General features: G+C 48.4%; 1 protein-coding gene across 1 annotated transcript; it reads right to left on the reverse strand.

Moving 5' to 3' along the window:
- Positions 1-1478: 1478 nt before the first annotated feature.
- LOC119463409 (uncharacterized) lies at positions 1479-18288 on the reverse strand. Its single transcript, XM_049655575.1, has 6 exons — positions 18228-18288; positions 16289-16685; positions 13128-13248; positions 9338-9442; positions 5557-5781; positions 1479-2766 (listed from the first exon to the last, which is right to left on the reverse strand). The coding sequence occupies exons 1-6, from the start codon at positions 18283-18285 to the stop codon at positions 2101-2103; spliced, it is 1572 nt and encodes a 523-aa protein (XP_049511532.1). The 5' UTR covers positions 18286-18288; the 3' UTR covers positions 1479-2100.
- Between the last annotated feature and the right edge of the window lie 1807 nt (positions 18289-20095).

Genomic DNA, 20095 nt, shown 5'->3' on the forward strand with positions numbered 1-20095 from the left:
TCTCGTTAATAAAATAAATCATGGATGCATGGTCCGAGCTACGCACCGTGGTGCGTAAAGCGAAGAAACACGCTGGCGCAGTTTAACACAATTTTAAAACAGTCAAGGAAAAACGTAACAAACATTCTACGCGAACAATCAATCCCAGAGCATGGCAGTCACATGACACCTCCCTCACCGGCAACCATGTCCTCGAGGCACGCAACCGCAACACCCAGTTCGACATTCACGTGTGTCGTACTACAAATGCAAAAGATTGCACGTAATTTCACTAGCACCAAGGCTTTCAGGTAAGCGCAACTATCAAAACACTATCAAACTCAAAGCGTACTCACCAAGCTGTAGCTGCTCGGCAAACGTAGAAGGCATAATACTAGGTCCAGTCAGTTGGTGAAACAATAGAAACATCTTGCCGCCACCGCTTGCAGGCTCAGTCGCTCACTTTTTTTGCACCCAAGAGCGGACAATGCAAAACGCTTCTTGCAGCATCTGCTACGCAAGCTTGTGAGGGCAGGCGCCGAAAGAACTGTGCATACTGCGCATGCGAGAGCCCTCACAAGTCTTGCTGCAGGCATGGCATCCTCGCCCTTTATTGCTCGTCTTTTCTCCCTCTTGAAACAGTGCGCATGCGTGTGCCTTGATATACGGGATCTCGCCGTTTTCTATCAGTACAGCCATAGTGCGGAGGCTGTACTGTACAATTTATATGCACCTGCAGCATCATTCCTATGATGCCTGGACCAATCAACAAGGATCTTAACAGGAAAAAAATGCGTGAAAAGAACGGCCACTTTTTTCAGTGTAGTTTATGCGTGTGCCCCATGTAGCTGTATAATGCCGAACTGCGTTAAGTGAATTTTATGTGATGATGATAAAAATGTTCTTATTAAGGGTTGGCTCAAAGGCCTATCATGTAAAAACATCAGCTGCTGTTTTTCCATATTCCAGGAAGTCCATCTCTCCTTCCACCTGACAAAACTTGCGCATGTGCACATATCAGAGCACTGTGCAACGTGTTGCCAAAAGCGAGGTTAAAGTGAACTATGGCGAACCGGTTCAGCGTTGAGAACCGGTTATCGAAACGGTATAATTTTAAACTTCTCCGAACCGAAAATGAACCGAACAATATCGGAGCACGTTGAACACGAACGGAACCGGCATTTTCTTCCGTTAGGTACACCCTGCACACGACGGCGAACGCCAAGCTACGTTACGCTACTGCTTTTTCTTCAGGTAAAGTGTACGTTCTATGTCGTGGTTTCCATTGCTGTGGTTTTATGTACCAAACGTTTCTTCTAATCTTAAATGACGACTACGGTTTTCCTATAGTATAGATAAACGTCACTGCGTTTATTAATAACTTTTGTAAGCAAAGTACATCATGGACAAATCTTGTGCTTGTGGGTGTTGTGTTTCAGAAACGTCACAGGAGAATGGAACAGTATATTACATAAGCAATAAACACAAAGAGTCGCTAGAGCCTCTTAAAACAACCTGTCGACCTTGACAGCCAGTTTTCGCGTTAAAGCCATTTCTCAGAACTTGAATATTGCACAGCTGCGGCTTGAAGAAAGTTGCCGCGACAAATAACCGTCCCAAGTCGTGCCGGGAACGCGAGTGTCAAAGTTAATAAATTCTGGTCTGTACAATTTAAAAGCACCTACAGCATCATTCCCATGATGCCTGGACCAATCGACAAAGATGACAGTACCAGACAACACGAAAGCGTTATTGAGGAAACGTAGCCCGAAGAAGCACACTGTAGGCTGTCCACGGCTAAGCACTTCAACGCCAGCAGGTTCCTTGCTACGTCGTTCAAGTGTTCAGCTCTATGAACGACCTATAAGTGCCACATTTAATAATACCAAATAAACACATGGAATCCCATATAGAAACCTATCTGTTCCATACATCAAATGGGGGGGGGGGGGGGGGCATGACCCATACGATATATTATTGGAACATGTTTTTATATGGGACCCCCATATGGTACATGAGTTTTTATCAATAGGGCGGGTATCATGTGTACTGGGTTCAAGTCATCCGCGGCTACAAAGCCAGGTGCCTGCGAATGACTCGGGCGTCGCAAACCATATATCTTCATCTGCCAGCTACGTGCTGCCTGGACCGTTCGGCGATGCAAACCGTGCAGATGCACCACGAAATGGCGACCGAGGGAACGTAGTACTCGAAGTACAGCCGCAGGTCGTAGCTGTCGGTGACCAGACACTTCAGCGCGGGCAGGTTCTTGGCGACATCGTGCAAGTCCTCCGGCTGGACGCCCAGTTGACGTATCGGCCGACTCGTGTCCAACGTCAGACGTCGAAGACTCGGAAACTCCGTCTCGGCGCAGACGTCGAGAAACGCCGCGGCCGCGTCGTCGCCTTCTAGCCGAAGCACGTCGAGAATCTTGCGATTGCATTCCAGCAGCGACAGGAACGTTGCTGTTGGTTCGATCGGCGGTCCCATGCGGAGGAACGTGAGACGCTTGGGCAGGAGTGCGCCGTCGACGTCGATGGAGGCGAGAGCGCTACCGTGCAACGAGAGATTCGTGAGTTTCGGGCAGTGCTCGGCGATGGACCGCAGGTCGACGTCGCTGAAGAATTGCAGGTCGAGTCGCTCCAAGTCGACAAACTTCCTGACGATCTTCGACAGCTCGGTTTCCGTGGCGCGGCACTTGCCCTTGCCGGCGAACATCAAGGACAGGCTCGTGAGCTGCTTGTAGTCGACGACCGCGGTCAGGGCCTCTTTCTTCTCAAACACCACCTGCGACGGAGCATGAGAAGAAAATGTGGAAGAGAATTGCTGAGAGTGGGATTCATGCGTAAGCCAGTCGGATGTCCCACCTTGACAATCGCGGAGTCACAATTTCCGTAAAAAATGCTCTACCGCACATCGACAGGCTTGGCTGGCTAGCATAGTTTTATGTAGGAACGACAAAAAGAAGACACGAGAACACCCTTGAAGGTCTCGGATAGCAATATCATTTATATGCGCAATTTCATTTTACCTGTTCTCTATAGCGTTTTAGGCGGGAAGCACTTTAGGGGCCCGGGCTGTCGGCGTCGGCGTCTGCCGCGTGATCACGCTGCAAGAACAAGTGCTCAAAACCGTGTCAAAACAAATGCAGAATTGTTGAAAACCGTTTCAAAATAAACTCACATGATACATAATAATTTAAAAGACAGTAATAATCAAGCACAAAGTGCATTAATTAACAGAAATTCGTTAAAATCACTTCTATCATCAGCAAAGGCTTTGGCTCCATGTGCGTGGCGGTTTACCACCAGTTGTGCCTTAGCACAGGTGTCAAAACGGAGGATGGATTGCGAAATACAAGATAAACAAAGGATAAAACAAGATACCCACAGGGAAAACACAAGGTAAACACCGGCGAATCACTGCTCCGCACTTCCCCAGCTTTCACGTTGAGTGGAACTGCATTACCGCCGAGTTTACCATTGCATTAGCGCCGATTTCTTTCTTTTTCTTGCGTCGTTATATATCTTTCTTAAAAATCTACGTCTTTTCGATAAAATTAAGTCGTTAATCAATGGTGTTCGTAATGTTATGCTGGCTGAACCTGTCAAAATGCTCGATATCGCTTAGTGCTGGGCGCCTTACTCTATCTGCCCAGGCGGACATCATTTCGAAGACAATCCAAATAAATTCATTCGCTAAATAAACTAATTACAATAAATTGCTTCTTAGCTACAAACTTTACGGCACATGTTTGCATTGGAAAGTTGAAGGGAATCGAAATAAAAGTCTACTTCCATGTTTCTACATTTCAATGAGGCCTGTAGACTGAAATAAGTGGCGTCCAAAATTTCGTTCACAGTACAGCATAACACATGATACAGAAAACACATAGCATAACCCATGGGACCATGATTAATGCATATTAACCCTTGTAATGGGACGGGAATTGCATATCACAGCTAATGTTAGAAGCGCTGACAAAAAGCCTTTACAGAAGCTTCACTATGAGTCTGTGCCCCTTGCAGAAACTTAGCCATTAATGAAAGCAATAATAAAAGCACTGACACAGCAACAAGAAAGCATCGAAAAATTAGAACTAAGAACATCATAGCCGAAGAAATAATGCGATTACAATCACTGAAAAACAAAGGCACTAACTTAGTAAATCACATATACAAACTTGATTTATAAATAAAAACCACATTAGCAATTTACAAACTATATATTACACGCAACAATGTGTTATTAGTGATTACTCTACGGCACCCAAGAGCGTTACAGCAGGGTAATTACAGCAACAAATAGAATATACTTTCATTTATACCGTGCACTTGCTCTTCAGTCAGCCTCTACCCCTGATTTACTGTTCAGACAACTAAAGAATTGAGTTGTCTAAGTATGCGTAAGCACTGTGCCACTTGCTTATCTCCACGCAGTCTGGTGTCATCATTAATGCTCTAAAACTTGATCCAACCGGTATAAACGACAGCGCTGCGGACGGCGGCGCCAGGTGCGCTGATCACGTGCCAATCACTATAAGCCGTTCTCGCTCTTTAGCGCCTTATCCATCCGCGTCGAACCATTATCAACCGTGATCAACCGGACTCTGGCGGCAGCCGCAGTAGCAGCTGCGTGGGCCCTATCTTGAAAACTATCTGCGATGGGTACAGAGTGCGCCGAGTGCTGACAGCTTCGTGTGCGCTGTGTTCTCGTCGCTTAGTTCGCGCCGAAGCGAGAGCCAGCACGAAGGTGAATTCGCTCGCTTCTGCGGGCCTCATCTTGAAAGCGATCGTCTTACATGACGGAAGGTCAGACGGACAAATTTTCCTCGTTGGGTAGGCATAGAAGTGCTTACGCATTTAAAATGGACTTAGCACACATGTTCATCTTGGTTTTGGTAACCTAGGATTTCGCAAACATGATCAGTACGCCTTGATGCTTTGCGAGGTTCTCAAAGATATTTTTTTTTATTCCAGTCACACTATGGCATGTTAAATATGGAAGCCTTCTGCGCTTTGTGGGAAGTGATTTCCAGCAAAGTTATCCTTTCAATGCCGTGCAATTTCTTCTCCTTCTGTGCACGCTGAGAAATTATATGCCTTTAAGTGTGTTCGTTTGTTTCATGGCTAGCACGTTTACCTTTAAGACTAACAAAAAGTATTGTACATGACAACGAGCTTGAACTACACCTGCGATGCGAGAAGCGGTAAGTTGAAAACTGTATTAATTCTCACCACCTGGTGCTCAACAAATTATCTATATTATGAAAGTTTACAGCCACAGATATAGAAGTTGATTAAATTCCGTTTTTGCGTCGTTTGTCCAAACTGTGATGTTTACTTACCACAAAATGTCATAAAAAAGAGAGAACTTAGTTTGTCCCTGTCAAATTTGACCCCTTAAGAGTCAGGATGTGAGCCATCAGAGATGCTTTAATAACATCTCCGTAAACATCAAAGAAAGCTGTGCGTATCACTAATTCGCACATATGCATGGAATTCGCTATCCCCTTTTTCATTGCTCGTTGTCTGGTCCTGTGCGTAATTACTATCCAAACGTAACACAAACATTTACCTCAAGTTTCCTAACTGCGGGGCAGAAACTCCTGGCGCCTGTGACCTCGGCGACACCAACATCCCTGTACGACAGGGCGGTGCCAGGCAGCTCGCGCCAGCTTCCTAGGATCACTTCGGGACACTTGCGCAAGTAGGCGTAGTCCACGTCATCCAGCACGACTTCGTCTGACAGGACATCCCATATGTGAAGCACCGCATCCAAGGCGGAATGAACAGAGACTATCTGAAGAATACAAACATGTGCGACAGCAGTGGACAAAAAGTGTAAACTCACAAGCCTTTGATTTTCTATAGACAAGGTTATAGGAATCGTCTATGGACAGTCTATTGATAAATGTCAATAAAAATTCTAGTCTATAAGTCTACCGAACGTATGCACACCAGTCCATAGGTATTACCTGTAGATAAGGTCTACAAAAAAGAGTCGATAAATAGTGTAATCGGTTATCGATCAGTCTATAGGAATTTTCTACAGGATTGTCTACAGAGTTTATAAACAAACATTTACAAATCTTCTATGGACTGTCTAAATATATTTTATTAGGTCTTACTGGAGGAGGACGTCTAACATTGGTGCAGTAGCCTAGCTCGCCCCATACCGATGATGTTGATGATGATGATGATGATATCAATTGGCGTCCCCTTAGGAACGAGTAACGACAAATAGACACCTGGCCTGCTCGAGGTAATCAAGTCTTCCTACATCTATTGCAGTCTAGCATTTCGCCTATGTTTCCCTGTTTTCTCTCTTCATTAAAACCTCAATCTACACGTTGCCGTTACCTATGTCTCTAACTAATAGAATCCAATAATTTCCAATAGAATCAGGGCAGCACGACTTCAATCAACAAAGAGAACAGGCTGGCTTGAGGAAGGAATATTACCCAATGGATCACATCCATGTCATCAATCAGATAATTGAGAAATATGTGAAGTACAATCAACCTCTCTATATGGATTTCATAGATTATGAAAAGGCATTTCATTCAGTACAGATACAAGCAGTCACAGTGGCACTGCGTAATCAAGTACAGGAGGCATATAAGAATATCTTGGGAAATATCTGCAAATGTTCAACAGCTACATTGGTTCTCCACAAGAAAAGTAGAAAATTGCCTAACAACAAAGGGGTCAGAAAAGGAGACACAATCTCTCCAATACTACTAACTGCATGCTTAGAAGTATTCCAGCTATTAGACTGGGAAGGCTTAGAAGTGAGGATCAACGACGAACATCTCAACAACCTTCGGTTTGCAGATGACATTGCCCTGTTCAGCAACAGTGGGGAATAATTACAACAAATGAATGGATTGAGATCTTTAACCGAGAATGTGTAAGAGTGGCGTTGAAGATTATTATGCAGAAGACAAGGATACTATTCAACAGCCTGGCAAGAGAACAAGCTTTCCGGGCCGCCAGTCAGCCTCTAGAGTCTGTACAATTAAGAGTACGTTTATCTAGAGCAATTACTCACAGGGGACCCAGATCATGAGAAGGAAATTCACAAAAAGAATAAAAAATGGGTTGGAGTGCATACGGCAGGCATTACCGAATCCTGACTGGGAGCTTACCCCTGTCGTTGAAAAGAAAAGTTTACAATCATTGCATTCGAAGGGTGCTAACATATGGGGCAGAAACTTGGAGGTTAACAAAGAAGCTCGAGAACGAGCTAAGAACTGCGCAAAGAGCGATGGAACGAAAAATGTTAGGCGTAAAGTTTAGACAGAAAGAGAGTGATGTGGATCAGAGAGCAAACAGGGATAGTCGATATTCTAGTTCATATTAAAAAAAATGGAGCTGGAAAGGTCATGTAATGCGTAGGATGGATAACCGGTGGACCATTAGAGTTAGAGTGGATACCAAGAGAAGGGCTCGCATTCGAGGAGTCGAGGAGAGCAGAAAATTAGGTGAGTGATAATCAAGAAATTTGCAGGCGCAAGTTGGAATTAGCTAGCGCAAGACAGGGTTAATTAGAGATCGCAGGGAGAGGCCTTCGTCCTGCAGTGGACATAAAACTAAGCTGACGATGATGATGATGATGATGATGATGATGATGATGATGCCTCTAACGACCCTGGCTACTGACCACTTATGCTCCCAGTCACTTTGAATCCCGGTGCTTCTGGAAAGTGGACATTACCTACAGTTCTTGCTGGGTGAATGAATATCTTGGCATTCCATTACAACCTGCCAAACCATCTCCGGACTTTTTCCGTAATGAACACATGCTTTATCCTCCTTCAAATGCTTCCTACGGTATGTTTTTGTCCTCAGGCAAGCAGCTAGGGCCTCAAATATCAAGGCACTGCCCTTATAGTGTTATCATTCAGATTTCCCTTTGTAATTTCTTCCTTCCCATTCATGTAAATCGCAAAGGTATTTTTTGTTTCCGTTCTTTGCGCCCAATTCACTGTCTCTGTTTCTGTCACTTTCTTTTTGATGACTTCTGGTTGTCTATTCACACTTCCAATTGCCCTGTACTTGGTTGCCAACTTTCTAGGCCCCTTGCTCCATTTCTTGGCCATGCTTTTGAAATACAGATAGTTGGTCAATTTGACTGCACATTTGTCTTTCTTCAGAACTGATTTTGCTCTGCACTTCTGTGACTTCAAAAGAGTCCCACCCCATGTCACCTTGCGCCAAATTATTTGTGGTTTTACCATGGGTCCCCAATGCCAATCGGCTAACTAACCTTTTGTTAACTTCGAGCCCCGACAAGATCCGATTTTAAGCACATATAGGCACTTGTGAAGGGGCAGCTTGCGTATAGCGCTACCGCGGCAGAAAATGGAAGCTTTTCAGTAAGTTCGCAACATTTAGGCAACGTTAGATAGCTTTACGCCGCACCATTTGCACTCTCGTACACTGAAAGACAGCCACTCGGCTACACTCCATAAAATTCAAGGTCATTGGCCGTAGTGGCCACTGTACTTTACTTGACGCTTCTGGTTCATTCAATGAGCAAGAAGCTAGTGCCCCGTGTCCGATGAAGAAAAATTAAATTCTTGGGTTGCACATGCCGAAACCACGATTTGATTATGAGGCACGCCATAGAGGGGGACGACTCCAGATTAATTTTGATTAGACGGGGTCCTTTAACGCGCTCTTGAATTTATGTACAAAAAGGCATTATTGCACTTCGCTTCCATCGAAATACGGCTGCCGCCATCGAACCCATGACCTCGAGCTCAGCAGCACAACGCCGCAGCCACTCGGCTAGCGCGGCGAGTCCAGTGTCCACTAAAAAATCTACGAGTAAAGGAGCGTCTTACGAGAAGCGTCTCACCACAGCTATGAATGGCTGAGGAGGTGCTTTGAACCACAATGACTACTTCAATCGAGAGGCGGCGGCGCTTCCACAACCAACATGTCCTGTTTGGCAATTGCATGAATTTTTCTGCGATATTTGAACATGACCGAATTTGTTGTTTCATTTTTTTCACTGCTTTTGTTGCTCATGTGTATATACTGCGATTTGCTTGGCATTTTTTGGTTTGTAGCGTTTTCTTAAGTCGCATTTCTCTTTACTGGCACAAGTTTGGGTCAACATTGTATTGTGTTGTAAAGTATTGTGATGCATTGTTTGTATTGTCGGTCCTGAATCAGGGCCTGCGCCTGCCGCTGCTGCGCTTAGACTGCGTTTTAAGGCCGGTCAAGTTGTTGTGTGCAACTTTTTTCGTTAAATCCCCCCTAAATTGGATGTTTCTGGAAATAAAGGCATATTCAATTTCAACTTCCACTTCCTCTCGCCAGTGCTCCAGCTCACTGAGCTCACTCACATTGGGAAGCATCAGCAGGCAGTCGGAGAGGAGCGGCTCGTCCAGCTCGAGGTTGGCCGACCCGAGCGCCGGTGCGTCGCCCACGATCCGCTCCAGGGATGACTGCTGGGGACAGCGGACGGAAGGTCCAGTAATAATGTTAACCGAGAATTGGCGGGCTGGTTTCTTACGGCGTTCTATAGGCAGGTCCGAGAGCTCTGGTTGCGTGAAGAGCGCTAAAGCGGCACGTCCGACACTTTCCTGCGAGGAATTCCGTGCGCATCTCGGCGTCCCCCAAGTGCCGGACGTGCCGTTTAGAGGGACACTAAACAGAAACAGTAACTGAAATCGATGGTTCCACGATAATTTGTCTGGTCGGGAGGAGGCTTAATTAGAGGAAAACAGAATTAGAGGAAACAGAAGCGCCAGTACCTCGGTCTGACGACACTGATTTGCAGTCTTTGTCTCTTTTAGAATACGATGAAGTTGATAAAAGGGTTTAAAAAACTTCAAGACGTTTCCGTACGGAAGCCGAAACGTCTTGAAGTCGATAGCAATTATATGGACACACACTGCGCTTTTCTACCGTCGCCGTCACCGTGAGGTTCCCTATAAAGTCGACGGGCGATAAGATAAAAATGTCGCCGCGCGCTGTATGCTTTATGTGCTAGTGAAAGCGTGCGAGGGAGCCGGCGATCGCGGGTCGATCTCGCGCAGGCGGGAAGCGGGAATGAAGCGCACCGTCTCCCGAGGGAGGGCCGGGAGACGGTGCGGGGGGCCGGGAGAAAGCTCCCGAGGGAGGGTAAGGAGGGCCGAGGGAGGTTGAAGAGGGGGGGGGGGGGGGGCGTTTTACTCCGCGCCGCCCGAGCGACCGCACGCGCCCGGCGCTCTGCAAAGCTCCGGAGGAGGGTGCGGAGGGGGGAGGCCGCGTATCCCGGGTGGCTGTATCTCCCGGGCGGCTGTATCCCTCCCGGGCGGCTGTATCTTAAACGCCTGTCTGCAGCGGGAGCAGATTCCTTCCTCCCTGCGCTGTGTTTTCGCGGCTTAGTTCGCGTTGATGCGAGCCGCGGGACGAAGGTAAATTCGCTCGCTGCTGCTCCCGCGCTTACTCACTACAGCGTCTTGACAGCGAGTGTCCGCGCTCATCGAGTGAGTTGCGTTCATGTTGGCTAGTGTGCGCGTGACACCATGATTGTTAATTTAGTTAGTATGCCTATGTTTACAAGGTTTATACGGCCGATAAAACTACTATCCTTACTTGTATAACTGTCTACTAGTTTGCTATCACAAGCGATGCTTCGCCTTTCGGAAGAAACTGCGTTGACGTTTTTTAGCTTTTTCCTTTCTGGCCAGCGTTTCTCTGTTTTCCTTTCAGAAACAGTGACTCTGTTTTGATTTACAAAGTGTTCTTTCAAAACTTTATCTTGGCTAAATTCTCGGAGACGCGTCGATTAATTTAGGAGAAAATGAATGCCAATGTGTCATTTTACGAATTTACGAATTAAGCGCCAGTACCTCGGTCTGACGACACTGATTTGCAGTCTTTGTCTCTTTTAGAATACGATGAAGTTGATCGCCGACAAAAAAATTAGGGCAGCTTCAGGCGTGTTTGCGCAGTCTTCAGGTGCGAAGACTACGCAAAGAGTGTAGCTGGTGACCCCACCTAGCTTTATCCCGGTTCGGCCAAGCTTTTGCGAGGCTTATGCTTCGAGACTCGGCCACGTTTTGCGCAAGATCCTCCGGAATCATCGACAGCCCAAGGAGCAACGAACACTCGGTCATTAAAGTATCTGGACGCTTCTGGACGCTCAAACGCTTTTGCTCGGTTTCGCGGGCTCGTAACTGCGGATCTTCTGCGAATCGCGGAGGTTTCGCCGCCGCTTCGGCGGTGCGATACTCGGGATCGGACCGAAGTCGTCTCACTCGCTATTGAGTAGCGGCGCGGTGGTTTTCGCTCCACTCTTCCTCTTCTTCGGGAGTGGCGCTCTTCTTCGGCCGCCCCATTTTCGCGCCGATGGGCTCGGCGCGGAGACGGCGGGGTTTTTGTGCCGCCGCGGCGGCGACGTGGAACTATATATCCCGTGGGTCGGCTCGTTGACGTCACGGGTTAGCTCCGCCTCTGCGCAGCCGCGGCAACCACTCCGCACGGCGCGGTGACGTCATGGCTCAGCAAAGCTAAGGCGAAGCGATACGGCGAGCGCGGTGACGTCACGGCTCACGCAGCTGTGGCAAGGCTCGGCGCGGTCGGCGCAGCTGGGGCGAAGCGTTGCTAGGCGACGCTAGTGGCGTCATCGCCAGGCGAAGGTTTTGCGGCGTACAGTCGACAGACCATCCTCGAGCTTAAACAGCTTCGCTAGTTCACAGGGGTATGTGCCATTGCGCTTGGACCCTTTCTGCACTACCTTCAGCATCAGCCCACATTTCGGGCGTACACCACCGGACGACCTCGATCTTAAACAGCTTCGCTATTAAAAAATAACTACAGTCGGGTACAACTTAAGGATACAGGTGAGGCGATGACCGAAGCGCAGCAGTCGATTGCCTCCGCGACTAAAGAAAGAGTCCCGCTGACGCGACTCGGCCCAGCTCGAAGCGCGGGCTGCCATGTTTTCTGTTGGTGGGGTCGCCAGCCGTCCGGCCCATGACGTCAGTCTAGAGTGCGCGCCCATTGGTGTAGGCTCGTGTGCATCCACCTTTGAGGGCCAAATGCCACTCCCTTGTAAAGTTCTACCCGACTACGGATCCGAGCATACGGCGTCACAATCTATGACGTCAAGGCACCATCGACATTATCGTGACGTCGAGACATAGAGCAAAATTTTTTTGACGTCGCGAAGCAACACACCTAGGTACGATGACGTATAATCACTCATAAAAAATGCACAATAATGAGCGCGATCTCGCTGCGCTCACGTGTGGCAGCTGCAGCGATTGCAGGATGGAAGCGAGCCACTGCATTGTGACGTCATAACGCAGTCAGCTCCTGGAGCCGAAGCCAAAACTGGTTTGTAGAAACACGTGATACGATATATTATTGATGGCGCTTTGACGCTTGCTTGCCAGTATTTTTCTTCCGGTTCGTACTTTCATTTACTGCTACAAAAATATGACAACTCGAAAACGTTATGTGACAATGTTCTACTCTAAACGGCGTAGAACTTCGTCATACTGCACAGGACTTCGGAAGGAGCAGCAGCTTGCGATTCGAAAAAAAAAATCATCGCCCCTTCCACTACGTGACGGTGGTCGAACAGTGAAGCTGTGTTAGTTACACCGAGGAGTGTTACGAGTTTTACATGTGCATGTGTTGCACATGATGCAATTGTGTAAACACAGATCTACAACAGGAACTTATATTGAAACGTTGCGAGGTGAGAAGAGGCAGCGACTTCCGACGCTACTCGACGAGTGTCCAGTTCTCTGGTCGAAACCTGCCGAGCCACAGCCAAAGGCATCGGCTGCAGTCATGGACACCGCGCGCGTTCGGTGCGAACGCGGGAAAACGCGGACGGCGTAGGCAGCAGCTCTATGCGTTGCGCGTTATCCGAAAGGGCTCGCCGCACAAAACACCTTCTCTTATCGCCTCTTCGCTCTCAGCGCGGCCTCTCATTGGTTGCCTCCTCCCCCCTACGCGCGCCCTCTCATTGGTCGCCTCCTCCCCCAGCGCGCCTCTCCTCCTCTGCTGGTCACGTGACCTGCCCTCCCCTGCACGGCTCTCATCCTCTCCTGCTCACGTGACCTGCGTTCCTCCGGACAGACGGCGAAGGGTCGACAAAAACAGTTCAGCTGTTAATAAAGTGCGGGCACGTACTTTTCTGTCGCAGTGACCCTCGCAGTCTTGACGGCTGCAGACGCCACGGAAGGCCAGATTGTGCGGCAACGCCAAGTCCGTGACCGAGGGGAACCAGCTCGCCAGCTTGCACACGCTGTCCCTGCGCATGTGGGGCGTACTCTGCTAAACCTCACTTACGTTTACACCATGCTAGTAGAAACGGAGAGAACTGCGAGATGGATAACAATTTTAAAGTTTTACACTCTTAGGCGCATTTGTTCTCCCCAAACAACACTCATCTTGGTGCACGTCCTTTCTCTAGCGCTGCGCGCACAATGCTTTCCCGTCAGGAACGCTATGTCACGCTGATAATCCCGTGCTGTTAGTGACCTGAAAGTAGCGGGAGCGCAGCGTTAAGAAAGTAAATAGATGCAAGTTAGATGACGATTATTGTTCGGACACATAATAAGCCTTAGTGTGTGCAAATTTTTCTTGGGGTGTACTGACAGTTCTTTTGCACCTAGGGCTGCATGTGCACTTATCAGTAATTTCCAGAACTTTCATTTCACTCCCCTTTTCGAAAGTTCTCATAGCACTGGCATTGTGCTCCATTGCATGGGAAGTGTAAGAACTCTCATTTGACTCCTCTCTTTTCAGGAGTTGTTGCACTACCAGATCGAGTACTGTCAATCCGCTAGCGCCCAACAGCGAAGGTTTACATCTGGAGTACTCTCATTTGAATACTCTTTTGGGTAGTTCGCGTTCTACTCCGGCGGCGGGTGCGTGCGACTGAGCGCGGTAGCGCGGTCCCTATCTTGAAAGCGATCTGCCATGAGTACAGAGTCTAGGTGCGCCGAGGGCTGATAGCTTCGTGTGCGCTGTGTTCTCATCGCGTAGTTCGCGCCGAAGCGAGAGGAAGCACGAAGGCCAATTCGCTCGCTGCTGCTGCCACTCTTCCTCACGCCAGCGTTCTGACCGCGAGTGTGCGCGGTCATCGAGTGAGAAATGTCCATGCTTGCCTACGCGCGCGTCACACCATGCTTGCTAATTGAGTTTGTAAGCGAATCTTTACAAGTTGATAAGGCCGATAAAACTACTATCCTTACTTCGTGTAGCTGCCTAATATTCTTGATCGCAGTCGATGTACCGCCTTTCGGGCGAAACTGCGGAATTTTTCGGTCTACCCATTACATTGGGCCTAATTACAGGTATTGCTATTAAAACCACCTGCACTTTTTTCTGAAATCTACATGCCGTAATGACAAAGACACTGAACACAAAAAGGCAAAGGAAGGGGGCACAAGCAGCTGCCTCTTTGTCCTCTCTTTTAGGCGTTTCAGTTACATCGTGACGTAGTAGCATGTCCAAACTGCTATTATATGATGTCTTTCTATCGCTTATGTTACGTCTATACGTTTCCCTTGTAGACTGAATGTCGAATCAAATGATCTCTTTCCAACAGGCTCTGTTGGTACAAAGAGAGGTCATAGGCTTCAGAAGAGACCATTGTTCGGCAGTATATTGACTCTATATACGTCAATAATAAAAAAAATCACCGCCTAAGCACTCCGTACAGATGGTTAACCAGCAAAGCTGAAACGTGCGGCCTCGGTGTTTAGCAGTGGGTTAATCCCGACACTGTATTGAAACGTTTCTCAATTATTGGTTACATGTTTCTGCTCCGTCCAGGCGGCCTCGTGACATGGCGTCACAGCCAATGGGAACTGAGGTGCTGTTTCGCTGCTACAGACACCTGCTTTTGCGCCCAATGGGCCATTTGATGCTTTCGCATCAATAAACGATAGTTGAATAAACTTGAGCTTGGGTTGGTTCTTTTTTTTTTTTGCAGTGCAGAAAAGGCCAAGGACGATATTGGTCCTGTAGAGACTTGTCCATGGATTCCATTTCGGACACTGTCAAATTCTGCCATACAGTTACAGCGTAATACAGTCAAGTTCACCACCTTATCAACTCTCATTGGCTCTGAGGGTCGCTCTGACTGGCTGCAAAGATGGCGGAATAGATGGTGTGCAGAATAGTACCCAGGGCGCGTCTTCCATCGTCGCTATTCTTGTCGTCTGCACTGTAAAGAGCGTCAATAGAGAGTTTTGGCGCGTCCGGTATTCCCGCCAGCGCAGGCGGTTTGCCAGCTGAGCGGGGGCGTAAACGCGAGCGGTCGGATTGGTGGCGCCACCAGGGCGGTTTGCCGGCTGAGCGGGGGCGCAAACGCGAGCGGTAGGATTGGTGGCGCCATCACGTGGCGCAAAGCTCAACCATATAAACACAGAGCCAAGTAAATTCTTCTTCGCTGCCAGTGCAAATTTTCGACAGTTGCGTAATCGTGGTCATGATTACACCGCTGCAGAAAATTTGCACCAGCAGCGAAGTAGAATATACTTCCTTACTACAATATTAGATCCGCATTTGTCTGGTTGAGCTATGGGCCACCATGTGGCTCACCATGTGGCTGCACCACTCCTGCCACCGACGTTTACGCCCCTACCCACACGTAAATCCGCCTAAACTGCCCGCGTTTGCTGCAATCGCGGACACTCTGAAGCTTTTTCATCTCAACAGCGGCTACATTTACATGAACGCGACGAGAGCGCGTCGAGTCAAACGTCCGAATCGGACAGCCCGACGCGACAGCGTTTAAGGGAGCACGCATACCTAACGGGTCTAGAGTGCTGCGGCAGCCTGCGTCGCTGTGAGACAGAACAGAGCTTGTCCCGTTCATCACTGGGACTCTTCGATTATCCGTCCCTGACAGTCACGGACTGTCCGAGATGCTGCATACGCAACGCTCATCGGCTGAAAGCACCCCCTCGGACAATCCGGGACTGTCAGGGACGGATAATCGAAGAGACCCGCTGCTGGCTGGAAAACGACGACCCCACCTTTGACCCAGCCTGCGTTCACGTGCGCGCTGCATGCTTGTTGGGATGAGTCAACGTCTCCTAAATAGGAGGCGTTGAATGAGTCAACCTACTCCGTTCAATCGAGCTGGCGCAGACCGATTCGACGCTCGCTCCGCCCGACCGGCTAGCGTTCACGTAAACGCTACATGAACGCGACAGGCAAATCTCAGCCAACGCCTCCTATAAATAGGAGGCGTTGTCTCAGCCCCACAAGTCAACTCGACCCGTTTTTCTGGGCTTCATGTAAACACCCCGAGTAATGATGATGCTGACAACGCTAACCTGTTGTGGATGATGCACAGGGAGCGAGCTGCCGCCAGAACCGACATGGCAGCGCGACGATAAGGCTTCGAGGACGAGAACGCCGCGCAGCCGGCGAACAGGGCCCTCGAAACGCCGAGGTTCGCCAAGGCCCCCTTGCGGGCCACCAGGGTCTTGGGCTCGGTGAAGACGCGTCTCAGGTCAGGGGTCACGGTACAGCCATCCGGCACTCGCCTGTGGTCCAGCGGAACGTTTAGGCACAAGACGACGGTGTCCACAGCCGACGCGAGTGTGTCCAGGTCGTCCAGGTGGTCATCGGGGAAGCCGGACTGATCGACGGATTTCTCCTCTTTGCTCTCGGGTCTGCACTCCAGCGGGTCGCAGACGGAAGCAGACTTCCTGCGTCTTGGCATGTCTCCTGCACGGTGTACAACAGAAGGCAGCTCAAGATTTTGGTCAACAGTGATCAAGCAAGGGATGTCCGAGGCTGGGACAACTGATGTCGCAAGATGGAGCCAATGTTTCGACAAGGGACTTTTTGTCTAGGCCAGGGAAGCAACTGACTTGTCCTGACGAAGGAACGAACTCCCCTTATCGAATAGCTGCTCAGTTGTTGCCTTGATGAAGACAAACGCCTTTGTCACAACGTTGACAAACGCCTTTGTCACAACGTTGGGTCTAGCCTATAAGGCATTCCTTGTTCGGACCATTCATGTCACCATCATCCTGTGAACTTCTGACTCGTGTGGAACTCGACAATTTGAATGAATTGTGAGGTTAACCTTCCAAAACTGCACAATGGCTTATGAGGGACACAATAGTGGTGGGCTCCCGATTAATACCGACCACCTGGGACAATTTTTTTGAACCCAACGCACAGTACACGAATGTTTTTATTGTGATAGCAATTATATGGACACTACAAAGCGGATTTCTGCCGTCGTCGTCGCCGTGAGGTTCCGTATGACGTCAACGGCGATGAAATGATCGCCGCGCTCCGGACGCTATATGTGCGAGTGAGAGGGCGCGAGGGACGCGCGCTTTCACGGGGAGCGAACGCACGTCGGAGAGCAAACGCGCGTTCTGCGCAGTGCTCACTGAAGGGCTACAGAATTACGCGTCTTTTTCCTCCTTTACAATCACCATATATAGAGAGCAAACGCGACATTTTGCGTCGCGTTTGCGACGGGAGGCGACGTTTAGCTGCAGCACCAAATGCGTATATATATATAAAAACCTTGCGAGGCGAGTTCCGGCGCAGCTCGACGAGTGTCCCACTCTGATCTCGTAGAAAACCTCCGAGCCGCCCCCACAGGCACCGGCAACAGTCACCAACGCCGCGCGCGTTCGGTGCGAACGCGGGCAAAACGCCGACGGCGTCGACAACAGTTCTGCGCGTTGCTGGTGCTGCTGCATGTCCAAGTTTATACAGCTGATAAAACTACTATCCTTACTCCGTATAGCTCTCTACTAATTTGCTATCGCAATTGATGCTTCGCCTTTCGGGTGAAACTGCGAATTTCTTTTTTTTTTGTATTCCGCCCCCATCGGCAGGCGGCTGTCGCGGTGGGGAACGAACCTGCAATCTCCTCCTGGTCACCATTGCAACGCCCTAGCCACTGAGCTATCGCGACTGGTTCAAGATCTTGAATTGGCTCGGTTAGTTTCTGTCCAAGGGCTGCGCTTACACCGAGTTGTCTCGAATTGACATGTCACTGAAATGCGTGACAAAACGACTGCGATTGTCATAAATTAACAGAGTTGCACTGACTAAACGTAATGACGCTACGTGTCACCAGACTCGTCGCCCGGGTAAAAAAGATCTGCCCGCTGGTTGCTTCTCATCTTGAAACAATATGTGACCGAGCGCTTGTGTCCGCCGCTCGTGCAAGTTTGCCGTCCGCCGGCGCGCTGTTTTTGGCTTAGATTCCTCTCCTCCTAATAAAGATATGGCACTTACCTCCAGCGAGGGATCGGCCAAGGAAATATGTGAAGCATTTTATCGGTGCGGTATCCATCTCTTCTTGGTGTTCTTCTTCTTCTATTTCCGATAACGATGATCATGAGCCTTCAAAACATGGCAAGTACCGAGGTATGGGCAAATAATCGTGTTGTACGCACAAGTAATAACTACGGAAATGAATCTAAAAAAAACTAGAAATATAGAACTTGGAACAAAATACCATTGTCTAACTTGTGAAGAACAACGTTTTTTTAATCGAACAGCTAGCCTGCAACATGTGTCGCGACACCTGTTGCCGAGAAGTTTAACCAAAATCTTGCTAAAGTGTTCTTGTTTAGGGCAAAATATGCTTTAATTTTTCATTCCCACACGGCGATATCGCCCGGTTCGTTCTAGGGAGCCTACAGTTTGTCGCCCGAGTTGCGCCATATTCTGTATGAAGAGGCGACCTTTTCCAAGTTAAATTTCGCGACCAGTATTTTTAATAAACTGTATTCTAGGTGTAAAGCGGCGGTGATCTAGGGAGCGTTTAATAACGCGTTATTAAAATCGTCATTATTTGCGTTATTAAATGCTCGTGAATAGATGATCACAATTAAAATAAAAAGGATAATTTCAAGAATTTAAACGAAATAGAATTTCGAAAAATGTCGAGCAATTATAATAGGGATAGTAAGGGAAGTAGGAAATACCATGGCAAACATTTTGCTGTGTGAATGAAATCGCACACAGCGACAAATACATTCCTAAGGGCAATCCCTAATGCCGATGGCCCAAGGGAGAGCAAGACAAAAGTATTTAAATTGCCATCGGCAGTGAGTAGTTTCTACGTCCACTTTCATTTTCCTTTAGCTTATCATTTCTACATTTCCTATTAAAACAATAAATAATTTACCCTGGACTTTCTCTGCATGGCTTCATTGGGTTGTGAATGCGTATATTCGGCATGATATGCCAACTTTTGTGTGGTATGTCAGCATGCTGTTGTCGTTTTGTTTTCTATTTTTATTAAGCAAAGCTTTATTGGCTCACTTGTGTCGGGGTGGGTGTACGCGGAAAACTATCATCATCAGCATTGGCTCAAGCGTCGTCTTCTTCCGTAGCTGGCTGGTTGGCGCCCCCTCCGGTTGCGTTCGCGCTCGCGCCCGGCACGCGCTCGTGCCACTGCTCCCGCGTTCGTCGTAGTCTTCTCTACAGCTGGCTCCGTTGCCGCTTATCATTCCAGCGTAGAATTTCACTTCTCTTCTGTCATCGTAATGGGGAGGCTGCGTTTACGGGGGTATGAGCCGTTGCTTAAGGGGGTATGAGCCATTCATTGTCTCACGTGACGCACAGATGTAACTTTCAAGCAATTCAATTTCAAAGAATTGCAAGCGGCAATGGCGGGCGAATGCTGCTAACTACGCCGCCGAGCAAACTCGAGACATCGAACGCAAGCGACATTAGCAACGAGCAGAGAATCATACAACGGAACGGAAGGAAAAGTTCCACGGAAGGGGAGGAAAAGTAGAAGGAAAGGGAAGGACAAGTAGTACGAAAGGGAAGGAAAAGTAGTAGGAAAGGGAAGGAAAAGTAGTAGGTCAGGTACACACACGACAAGTTTCGCTTACCCCCCTTTTCTCGACAGGGCTTGACGCTTGGACTACCGACACTTCAGCACGTTGAATAGTAATGTTCTTCTCCACTTCATGACACTTTGCGCAGAAAGAAGACTTCGTTTATCAGTGACAATTTGATAGCTTGGCGGGATTCTATTTTTGCTTTGAACTACATATGCGACAGCTTAACATCCCACGTTCCAGCTCTAGGCTGTACAACCACGCAGAGAGCATCGTGCGCGGCATGGGGCACCAACAATTGAGTTC

Source organism: Dermacentor silvarum, chromosome 9 (genome assembly GCF_013339745.2).
Source record: "Dermacentor silvarum isolate Dsil-2018 chromosome 9, BIME_Dsil_1.4, whole genome shotgun sequence".
In the NCBI taxonomy this organism is placed as follows: Eukaryota; Metazoa; Arthropoda; class Arachnida; order Ixodida; family Ixodidae; genus Dermacentor; species Dermacentor silvarum.